The sequence below is a fragment of the Suricata suricatta genome, chromosome 4 (genome assembly GCF_006229205.1).
Source record: "Suricata suricatta isolate VVHF042 chromosome 4, meerkat_22Aug2017_6uvM2_HiC, whole genome shotgun sequence".
NCBI classification, from domain to species: Eukaryota; Metazoa; Chordata; class Mammalia; order Carnivora; family Herpestidae; genus Suricata; species Suricata suricatta.
The window spans coordinates 117,678,118-117,690,234 of NC_043703.1; the positions used below are offsets into that span (position 1 = coordinate 117,678,118).

Sequence of the window (12,117 nt, forward strand, 5' to 3'; positions counted from 1 at the left end):
TTATGCCTTCTTTTGTGGGGTTATTTAATTAGCATGTCTTTCCATTAGCCTGAAAGCTGCTTGCCAGTAGGAGCCAGGCCTTTTTTCATTCTCATTGCCTCCCACAGAGCCTGGTGTGTTTTGGGAGTTCCAAGAATGAATGAAGAACTAGGCATGGCCAGACCTGAAGGAAGCTTCATATTGCTTGTCACAAGGACCATCAGAGATTATTTCTTGAGTATCAAAGTACCAATGTGGCTTCTTTGGAAATTATTCATCATCTGTGAGGGAACATTTCTAGGAATTCAGTAAATGTTTGTTGAAAGGGTGAGTTTCAGGGAAGCTCACTATTAGCCCTGCTCTGATTGTGCAGCCAAGAAAGGGCCTCCAGATTGTCCTCTATCCCAGCTCTCAACCACATGCCAGGTGCTTCCTCTGCATTCACAATGCAGAGCACATCACATTGTCTATTATCTAAAAAGGGATAAAATTGAAGATAGCTATGGTTTCTAGTCTCTTTACTTGTAAAAAGAAAGTATATCCAACTTCTGCTGCTTTTGTCTTAGTTATATGTCAACTACACTCCCCACATCCCCCTGCTGCTCTCACTGTGCCCATAAACGACGTTGCTCTGACATCCAGACTCCTTCCTTTGCTTGGATATGAATCTGGGTTGAACATAAGGGGAAAGTTGTAAATAATTGAAAAAAATCATAAAATTGGAATGAGTGTTGGGACTGTATAAAAATAAAGTGCTTTCCCATAAAATGCTCTGGGAATTGTTTTAGAATTCAAGGAAAACATTTCCATCCTGAGCTGGACACAGTTCAACACTGGGGCCTCCCAGAAGTTGGCAGCTATGGCACATGTCTAGAAATCTGGGAAGTAAGAATTCTGTACTTTAATCCTGATTTTGCAAACTTGCCTGAAAGAAGACCAAAACGGGGACAGAAGGTGGGTAGAAGATGGTAAGCTACTTTGTGTTGGATGGACAGTTTTGGAATGCTAGAAGGAAACACTGGAATGGGGGCCCAGACAGGCCAAAGGTGCAAAGTGGATTGAGTTTAACCCCCTCTTACATCTCTACCCATTGTCCCTCTCCCCTCTGTGGCACCGCCCCTGGAGCCTTGCTTTCAACTGCCTTCTTTATCCCAGTTCTTTGAGAGGCTACTTTCACTAAGTGAGGCAAGACTGTGTGTTAGGACCCCCCTCCATTCACCCACTTATAATTCATCCTTTCCTGTCAAAACCCCTTCTCAGTGACTATCCAATCTATTTTCTGTTTAAGTTTTGTCTTGCCCAGTGGTTCCACCTGCATCACAATAACTGACGTGTTTGTTAAAATGCAGATCTACTAAGTCAGGATCTCTGGAAATGAAGTTAGGAATCTAGCTCTTGATAAATTTCCTAAGTGATGTTTTATGCCCCTTAGGGTTTGAAACAATTGACTTGGTCCCTCCGGTTTCCAACTTCCTACTTACTTTTCTTGGGTATTGAATTCACCTTTCTTTCATGACTCAGCAATCCTGTGGGCAACGATCTGGCCTAGGCTGGCCCCATGACAGCCTCTCCTTGTGCACCATTTTCATGGCCAGTCCAGTGGTCCCCACCTCTACCTCCAATACCTAGTTGATAGTCTGGCCTGATAGGACACAGATTTTTAAGTTGTTAGTTGTAAACATAAGGTATTATCCTTCCCAGTGACATTTATCTTTCTAAAAGTAGCCTTTATCCTCCAGAGAAATGCATATCTAGGGAATTCTGTGCACCCAAGGCTAAATGTGCCAAGATTAATTACAGCTGGAAATCCTTGGTAAGCAGTCTTCAAATCAGAGTTAGAACCTGGCCACATACCACACGTAATTGTAAGAATGACTACAGAGAATATGAGGACATTTTACCTTTTGAAATGTTTTTCTGATGATTTAATGGGGCTATGGAAGTCTGCTCATAGAAACACCTATCTCTTGAACTGGCACTATGGCAGTGTATTTGGGGTATTCCTTCCAGCTTGGGCTGTGGCACCTTTAGAAGAAGGAGAGAGACCTAGGATTACAATGAATGAAGGACAGCAGAGGGTCTTGCTTAAGATTTGGGCTTTGGGGATGCCTGGGTGGCTCAGTCGGTTAAGCGACCAACTTTGGCTAAGGTTATGATCTTACAGTTTGTGGGTTTGAGCCCTGTGTTGGGCTCTGTGCTGACAGCTCAGAGCTTGGAGCTTGCTTGCGATTCTGTGTCTCCCTTTCTCTCTGCCCCTCCTCCCGCTTTCAGTCTGCTGCTTTCTTTCTCAAAAATAAATAAATATTAAAAAAATTTATAAAAGAAGACTGTGGGCTTTGTGATTGGGCAGCTCTGAGAGTTAGTTCTGGCAATGGGATCTCAAGCAAGTTATTTTCTATGCCCCATTGTTCTCCTATTAAATTAAGGCCAATAATAATATTGATTTTATGGCATGTGAAGATTAAAGCTGATAATGCACATGAAATACTTGGCACAAGAAATCCAGAGTGTAATACTTGTTATCACTGTTATCATCTTTATTATTACATTTGAGTTGGGAGAGGGAAGGAAGTAATTGTGTTCTGCTTTTCAAATGCTGCATCTTTTCTAGAGCACACATTTCTACTTTCATTCACGTGCCCTTTTCTTCTATCAAACAAAGACCTCAGGGATATCATATTCTGTTCCCCTTCTCCTGTACCATTTTGTAAACACATGCAATCCAGGTAACATGAACACCCAATGGCAAAGGATCTCAAGCTTTAGAGGGATATATAGAAAAAGGCAAGGACTGTTCACTCATCCTGCCTTCAGGATAACTGGGAGTAGGTTTATGCTGGTGTAAAAGATCAATGTCCTCTTCTTTTTGAAAAATTAGCTGACAGAATCATGTCTTGTTCAGGCCATGGGACCCTGAAGCCAGTGCTGTAAGAGAGGTCTCCCAGAACACACAGAATAGGGTGTGGGTCATCCTATTCTGCCTACCCTTTTGAGGATTTATTCCCAGTTCCTTAGGAGACATGGGGACCAACCTCTGTGTTGGAAATCTACAAAAAGATTCACAACAATAATCTGGTAGGAGTAAGAAGTTGCTGGAGCTTGGTGCTTCTGAGCCAAGGCATCCAGTTCCAAATCCAACACCAGTATAGATTGAAGTCAAGAGTGGCCCTGATAAACCTAAAGTGTCTGATGCAAAATAAATGCTTTCTGTCCCACAGGTATTGCCCTAGATGGGCACCTGAGCTTGCCCAGCCACAACTTGGCATCAGCAGCAACATGAGAAGCAGAGAGTGTTATTGTTTCTTAAAGAGAGGGCCTTGTATAGCTTCTCTAGGTGGGCTGCTTGGAGACTGTGCCCTGCAGTCTGCATATCCCTGGGTGGTGGGCATAACCATCCACTGATCTTCACCCTACCACTATGACAGCTCCCACTGGAACATGAGGACCATCATGAGGCATCTGGGAGTTGGCAGAATACACACCATCATTAGGAATGTGGGATCTTCAGATAAGAGGTGTGGGGGGAGGGGAAGGGCATAAGGAGTCCATTGTGGAGCCCTACTGTTGGCTCCCATGATCAGACTGGGAGTTGTCCTGGTGGGAGTAGAAGCACATGTGACTAAATGTTTATAATGAAAAGTCCCTCTTTCCAGGCCCCATGTATTCTAATTTGTGTCTTCCTTTCTTCAAATCTATAACCAAAATGATGCCCAGACACAGGAAAATCATGCTCATGGCATTGATTCCTAGGGTACTTCAAAGTGAGTTCCCTACCATTTGTCAGGGATATATATATATATATATAAAACCTTATATAAACCTACATAAAACCTTAGTGTTGGGTACTTCATTCATTTGAATCTTTAAGCTGTGCATTAAAAATTTCTTCTTAAATTTATTCATTTTTGAGATACAGAGAGAGACAGAGGGCAAGTCAGGGAGAGGCAGAGAGAGAAAGGGAGACATAGAATCCTAAGCAGGTTACAGGCTCTGAGATGGTCAGCACAGAGCCCAATGTGGGGCTTGAACTCACAGAGGGCGAAATCATGACCTGAGCTGATGTCAGATGCTCAACTGGCTGAGCCACCCAGGTGCTCCTAACCTGTGCAGCAGAGAGCAGTCCTGTGGCACCAGTGAGGAACCTGGCCAGATGCTGGGCTAGAGGTAGTCCTAGCTAGTCACATTCCAGTTGGACTGCTGAGGGACTGGCGTTTGATTTGGGAGGATTTGAAATTAACAGTAGAAAGGAGGATGTATCTGATAAGGGAGTAGAACTTCTGGCCTTAAAAACTTGGGGGGGGGGTTTGGAAGTGAGTCATTGCAACAAGCAAACATTTCTTGTGAGTGATTGTCTATGCACTGCTGCCAAGGAATACACTGGGCTTAAGGCTTTGTGATCTTGTAGTGACATTTGGTGAGGTGTGGCATCAAGTGTGCTTTCTAGCATCTCTGATTTGTTGTTCCTCCCACTGGGCTATGGTGAACATCTGTCTATCCCTCTGGACTTGAGGGCAGAGACCAAGTGCTACTGAAATTTATATTCCCAAATCCCAGCAGGGCACCTGCTACATCAGGGAGGCCAGGCAAATGTTTAATGGATGAGGTTGAATTATCAGCTGCCAAATCTTGATAGGTATAAAATAAACTGAAAAGGTCTGCTTCCCATTTTGAGAAAGTGTTTGGGTTGTCCTCAAATTTCTGAGGCCAAAGCAGAACCATGATCATAATCATCCTTCACAGCGTCTCTTTTTGATCATCTGGACCAATTCACATGGCTGCTATCTTTAAGAAATAGTTTTTGCCCCATAGGACTCTTCTGCCAAAACAAGTACCTCTCCAGGTGGTAGTTAAGGAACAAGAGGGCAATGGGCATAGATCAGCAAGGAGCAACCAAGTCCAGAAAGAACTCTGTGGGCAGCGAGCATGCACTCTCTTGCCCTTCTTCTTCACTGTGTCTGGTGGTCTCTTCATGCACCAGTGTTCTCCAGATCCATACATTGACATGGTGAAGAGATGATGGCACTGGAATCTGGCAGCCCTGGAGTTTGCTGCTCTTCCCTCTCAGCCTGGAGGCTGGGGCTGTTAGGTCAGCTGCTTCTTTTAAGTATAGGGACTAATTCAGGAGTCCTGTTCTGAGAGCATCTCAATTAAGGAAAGTGGGTAAGTGGGAGTTGGGGTTAGGGGATGAAGGGAAAGTGTGGGTGGGTACATGGAGAAGGCAAGGGTGATGTGGGGAGATGGGAAAAGGGATTTGTTAGGGTTAGTCATTCTCACTATCACACCAAATCCTCTCTTTATTGATGAGTGCACCAGGAAGGCATCCAGAGTAGTGGCATTAAAACCTAGAGATTTCATTGCGGTTTGAGAGTTCGAGCCCCACGTTGGGCTCTGTGCTGACAGCTCAGAGCCTGGAGCCTCCTTTAGATTCTGTGTCTCCCTCTCTTCCTGCCCCTCCCCTACTCATGCTCTCTGTCTCTCTGTTTCTCTCTCCTCTCAAAAAACACATTAAAAAAATTAAAAAAGAAACCTAGAGATTTCAGGGAGAGTGCCAGGAGAGGGCTTCCAGGGATAGGAACAATGTTGGAGTAAAGTGTGCAGAACAAAAGGAAACTGGAAATAAAAAGGCAGGAGGAGAAAGGACACAGGTGCATGCAGTGCAGAGGACCTGGGTTTGGATGAAAATCTCTGGAGCTGGTGTGACGTATGCTGCTACCATGCCATGGGAGAGTGACAGGACAGGGGCAGCTGCCTGTCAAGCTTGAGTCAGTGCTGATACCTGATAGGCACTTGCTCCTAATCAGCAGCCTCTTCTCCTTCCTAGCTGTGCTGCTTGGGAGGGAGGACAGGACCAAAAGTCACTACCGCTTTATGTTGAATTCGGTGCTTGTGAGATGTGCCCTTTAACGGCCTCATTCCCCTTCCTCCCTGATTTCCTGAACTGGATACAGATAAATGTGGGTGTCTTAGCACACTGTGGGGATCAGGAAAGCAGTTTCTACAGCCAGATGCTCCCCTCACCTTTGAAGATGAATGAGGGGGACATGCCTGGTGTGTCCCCACCTCGCCCACCTCTGCCTGGGTCCTGACTAAAATTGGCCCTAAGGTTCCAGAGTTGAGGAGATCTGTGCAGTCATGTACCCTCACATACATTCGCGCTTTGTGAAAGGGACTGAGGCACCAGCAGCTGTGGCTCCAAACGCTAAGCATCTGCAGTGTGTATGGGGGCCACATGTGCCTACACAGGACTAAATGAAATGTCTGTGCCTTTCCACGGGAAAATCCGTACTCCATAGCTGGAGTGATCTGTTTGCCCACAACTCAGGTTAGTCCTTCCTCACCTAACAAATACTCAGTCTTCCCATGGAGAAGGGTGAGTACTCCCCTTAATCATGAAACTTGGTGTTTTTACTGCCACGGACATCTTTAATGATGTTCTACAGCTTTAACTCGTCTGGGCATCTGGCATGAATTATGATTTTGTTCCAGAGCAGTTTCCAGTTCCCAGGAGCTGCTCTGGTTCTCCAGGGCTGTGTATACCCGTCACTGTGCTCTGACGGTCTCAAGGCTGCTCATCCCCTGTCCTATAAACACTATCATTTCTCTCCTTCTCTGGAGAACAGAGGGCAACTGTTTGTGGATCCCCAGAAGCTTCTACAAGAGTACCTATTTAAGGTGCTTTGGTTTAAATGGAAACATTTTTATTATTTGCATCTGATACTCCATATGTTGGCTAACTGTCTATATTCTCCTCAAAAGTCCTTCTTTCAATGCCTATACAACTTTTGTGTCATTGCAAATCCACTGACAGCTCCTCCCACTCTTTTGAGGGAGGTGCCTGAGAGGTGAGGTGGTACAGGGTGGCCCCAGGAAGTAGGAGACAGGTTGCCAAGGTTCACAGATATTACCATTAAGGTTTTGAATTCTGCCAATGGTTTCCTGGCAGTGTTTTTAAACACAGGGGGCTGGACCAAAGCTCTGGTGGCAATCATGGGGGTCCCAGCTCTCATGTCCCTTCAACAGAGAACTGGGGGTGGGGGGAATTACCTGGCAGCCTCCAGCTGCAGTGCCTCAGGACTCACTATAGGGTTGCAGCCCACTCTCTCCCAGGGGAGTTCCCAGTGACCACGTGTGGCAAGGGAGCCAGACCTGGTCATTTATGCCATGGGCAACTTTTTTTTAAAAGTGTTTATTTATTTATTTTGAGAGAGAGAGAGGGAGCAAGCATGAATGGGGGAGGGGCAGAGAGAGAAGGAGAGAGAATTGCAAGCAGGCTCTTCACTGTTAGCACAGAGCCTGAAATGGGGCTTGATCCCATGAACTCTGACCTCATGACCTGAGCTGACACCAAGAATCCAATGCTCAATCGACTGAGCCACCCAGGTGCCCCTCTGTGGGCAACCTGGGTGTTGTTGGGCCGGCTAAGACTTCATAGCTGCACCATGGTCTGAGGCTCTGGCTGCCCATCCTTCCCACCCCCTTTCATCACAGGTGTCAGATCTGTGCTATGCTTCAGTCTTCCCCTGCAGGCTTTTGCCTCCTCGCTTCTATCTTTCCCAGGTGTTCCTCCAATAGATCTCTTATATTTCTAACTCTGTCTTGGTGTCTGTTCTGGGAGAACCTGAATGGACAGGCTCTGTTCACAAGTGACATTGCTGGGCATTTCATACAATCCCACCTTGCCTTCCCAGATGCCTACCTGCAAACAGCCCCCACAGTATGCCAACCCATTTTTTCATAGAGTTAGAAGTCTATTGCATGTTAGGTTCCATCCTTCTGGCTCTGCAAGTTAGTAGGGTTCACCACCCTATTCAGCATCCTGTAGGGTGCTGAGGTTCCCCAGTGATGAGACAGAGGCATGAGATGGTCAAACACATACTTTATTTCTGTATGGAAATTCTTTCCAGGATCCTGGGCTGGATAACAGAAACCTCAAGAATGACCCCCATCCTCTTATATACTCTTCTTGAAAACCAGGTCAATGAGGTCAGCTCCTGAGTCCCCTTTTCCCGGGAGTCCTCTTAGTCCTTCCAAGAGAAAGGACATTCCAGTGTGTTTTCAAAATCTGGTGGGGGTGGGGAGGACAAGGATTCTGGCCTTTCAGTTCCCCCCAGAAAGGTCTCCCACCCACCTCTCAAATACTATGATTTGACTGAGTCTGTGATATATGTCTCGGCTCCTCTCTGTGATGAAATGAAGAGGAGGAGGATTGGCACAGTACACATAACACACTGACAGCAACTGGATCCCACATTTTGGAAGTAACATAACAAAGATGGCCCCATGATGTCTTATATTCTATTACTACTGAACATTACACCAAGAAAAACACTCAGGAGATAAACACAGGGTGGCACATTTTCTATAAGAATGAGACCCATGCACAGTGCAAATCATGGTTTTCACACATGGGCACTGACAAAATTTTAGTAAGTTCAGTGGAGAGTAGGTTAGAGGAAGGCTTGCTGGGCTTTCTCAGGAGGATATTCTGCCATATTTGAACCAGTCAGGACCATCCAATATTCTCTCTTATTATGTGTGGTGCTGATGCTGTCATCCCTTCAGTTTCCCTGGTAGCCCTCTTTGCAATTTTCTCAGTGAACTCATTGCAAAAGTCTCTCTGAAGGTGCCAGCTTTTAGCTTGATTACCCATGTTGAGGATGGGTCTTTAAAATCCTGGGGAGAATGTGCTTCTCAGGGGTCTCCATGCCTGATGGGTAGTCTTGACCCACTAGGATAGGTGAGCTAGCCACAAACCAGTCTGGTAGATTCCTCAAGAGTAGGAGCTTTGTGTCCCCAGATCAGGGCTAAGCACAGCACAGGTACTCAACAGATCCTAGCGGAATTCATCTCTAACCTCTTCAATAGAGAGGATGTTCCCAACCCCTAGACACTTGCCTTCTTAGGTGTTTTTCATTATCATGCTGGTTCCTTATATATCCCTCTGGAATGAATAACATGGTACAGATTTTTATTGGAGGTATGACTAATGCTTTGAGCATTGGTCTTTTTCTTTTTTTGCTCCTAATTTATGTGTTTCATTCATATATCTACACTGAGCTAGCTTTATTTAATTTATTTAATCCTTCTCATGCTGCTTTGCAGAATTATGGCTATTGGGTTATTCTGGCATATTCTGTTGCTATACAACTTTCTCAGGGCTGCTAATGCCCTAATAGGGGTATAGCCTGCATGGCTGGTAAAAGCTATAGAGCCTGTGGGCAGCAGTGGTCTCCGTCAACACCACAAATGCAGCACGCATGCATCCATTCTTCAAACCACAAGGAAGACATTCATGGATGTTGCATGAGATTTCTGCTTTCAACCACATCTGGACTAAGCACAAATCTGGGAGATATCAAGAAATTGTGCGCTTACCTACTGGAAACCTCAAAGCTTTACTGAGACATGAAGGATTGAATTCATGGCTCTTGGTAGACTGACTGCCCTGTGGCCCATGCCATTCCTTTCAGACAGGAGGCCAGTTAAGCCATGGGTACAGGAAGGGAGATTCAGAGAATCTGAAGGGAAGATACAAGGTGGCCTCTTCCCACAAGTGGAACTGCAGGGTCCAGCCTCCTTGCTCATGGACATCTGAGTTCATGCCTCATGCTAGAATAAAGCTAAGACTGCATTAGTGCCCCTGCCCTCAGATACCCCAAAAGGCCAGAGCAGGGAGCCCATATGTTTATCTTCCTTCATGACATCTCTACCTGTGGAACTTGGCCCGATAACACCTGATGGAGAGATGCAAACTTTGACATGAAGCCCTCTGCTCTGTCAAAGACCAAAACGTTCCAGAAGGAAAGTACTCGTGGTTTTAGGATAAATTGGAGAATGTTTGATACGGATATTGACACAATTTACTCTCCAGGAACTGGGTATTAAGTCACTAGACTTTTGAGACTATTTTTTTTTGAGACTACCAATTTTTTGGTAAAACTAACAAAAAACTCATACAATCCTTGAACCACTGAATGTTAAAAGGAATACTCAGGTTATCTAGCTCAGCCCCATATTTTACAAATAAGGAAGGGGAGGCTCAGATAGATTAAATATGGCACAGGCCTCCTGACTCTTGGTCTGTAGCAGACATTAGCTGGCATCAGTGGACATATTCTGCCATACTGGTTGCTCAGGACAGTCCCTGGGAATATAATGCAGATGGACCTGAGGCTCTCAGTCTTAAGAGGTGTTGCTGCACTAAAATATTGAGGTCCCTAAAGGAAGGCATCCATGCTTCCTTTTCATGCATGGATACTTAGAAGATGGAGTTAAATCTTTGCATTGGATTTTATGTGGTTCCTTCTTTTGTTTAACGAGTGAAGGTTGATGTGATGTGCTCCACCATCTAATGAAGAATAATCTGAGCACGATTGTGGACAACTTCACTGAAGTAAGACAGGGGCTCTAGGCAAATCCAGGTGATGCAGGATTCATCCCTAAATGAGCTCCCACATACAACCAAAGTTAATTTTATAATCATGAAAGAAATTTAGGGAAAATCAAGTCCAACCTTGCCATTTTGCAAGCCCAGAGAAGTTCAGTGATTTGCCTTGGGTCACACAACATGTGGGATATCAAAGTCATGGAAGAATGCAGTTTTTTTTTTTTTTTAACTCAGGATGGGATATTTTCCCTAAAACATTCTGCCCTTTTTCACAAACCCCAATGGTAGGGCATTTCTGATGGTTTCTAAATCAAGGCATTATCCATGCATGAAGTGAAGCCAGACAAAGGTGGTGGTGGCTGCCCTGCTGCGGCCCTGCGGTCTAGGAGAGCATGTTGGGGTAGAAGCTGAAGCTCTCTGTCATGGTCTTGGAGTCGCTGCGAGAGGAGCCGTTGGACGTCAGGTCCAGGGATGAGGGTGTGGTCTTGGGACCATCCTCCAGCTCCTCCTCATGGGCCCCCACCACCGTGGAGACAGTGGTCTCCAGACGGCTGACTTTATACACGCTGCCCTGGGTTTGGAGGTACCGGGTGGATTTCATTTCGAGCCCCTCATAGTCACCAGCACTGATAAAAGGGCAGCACCGGAAGGCATGCTTGAAGCCCAGGCGGAACCTGGAGAGAGAGCAGATGGGAGAGGTGACCGTTGGGGACAGCCTGCTTCCAGAGGGCATTCTCACCACTGTATCAGTGCTTTAACACATGGATATGCCCAAGTGTGACTCTCTGTTGTTGTTGTTATTATTACTTAAAGTTTATTTATTTTGAGAGAGAGAGTGGTGGGGGCGGGGGACAGAGAGAGAGGGAAAGAGAGAATCCCAAGCAGGCTCCATGCTTGTCAGTGCAGAGCCAGTTGTGGGGCTCAAACTCATGAACTGTGAGATCATGACCTGATCTGAAATCAAGAGTCAGATGTTTAACTGACCGAGCCACCTGGGTGCTCCTTTATTATTTTTTATATTGACAGCTGGAGACATTAAGGCCCAAAAGATTTGAAGATCACTCGTCAAGGTCCAATGCAGGACTAGACCCCAGGTTCATATGAGATGTGTGTTTACTGAGGATGACCACTAAACTATGCTGCCTCCATCGGTACAGGGTCAGCTGACTTTGGATCAATTCAACATTAACAAAAGCGTTCACCGAGAGTCTTCTTCATGCATGGTACTATGCTAGTCACTGGGCAGTAAAAGCACCTATCAGGACTTTTGTTCCTCAAGTAGACTGCTGACTGAGGATGACTTCAATCACATCCCTTCAATGTGTCTCAGTTTCCCTGTGTGCTAAACAGGGAGAATCAGCCTTTACTTAAAGACAAACTGGGATATTTAACCCAAGAGTGTTTGGGAAGGTCATCAGACTCTTTGAATAAGTATGAATCCATGAGTTAAACTAACAGAGAGCATGTGGAATGTTCAAGAGAATGGCTGACACTAAATTCACAACACCTGAGCGTGTCGTTCACAGAAGGCACTTTCTAGGTTGATGACTGAAAGCTATAAAGACTGTGCCAAGCATTTTATTTCTCTCCCTCCCCCTGCCTCCTTTCCCACACAGAGGTTGCGGTGGTGCTCCGGGTGGTAGACTGGGCTGCCACTATGGCATTCCAGCCCCCTCTCAGGGACTCTGCACACTGAGCTGAATTCCCTATTGCTAACCACCATTCCTTTTTTAAAAAAAAATATATTTTTA

General features: G+C 45.5%; 1 protein-coding gene across 1 annotated transcript in view; it reads right to left on the reverse strand.

Moving 5' to 3' along the window:
* Positions 1-10,562: 10,562 nt before the first annotated feature.
* The window catches only part of TACR1 (tachykinin receptor 1), a 139,242-nt gene continuing 137,687 nt past the window's right edge, over positions 10,563-12,117 (reverse strand). Inside the window, exon 5 of the mRNA XM_029937680.1 lies at positions 10,563-11,040. Coding sequence (XP_029793540.1) covers positions 10,749-11,040 — 292 coding nt within the window. The 3' untranslated portion in view covers positions 10,563-10,748. The remainder of the gene's footprint in view (positions 11,041-12,117) is intronic.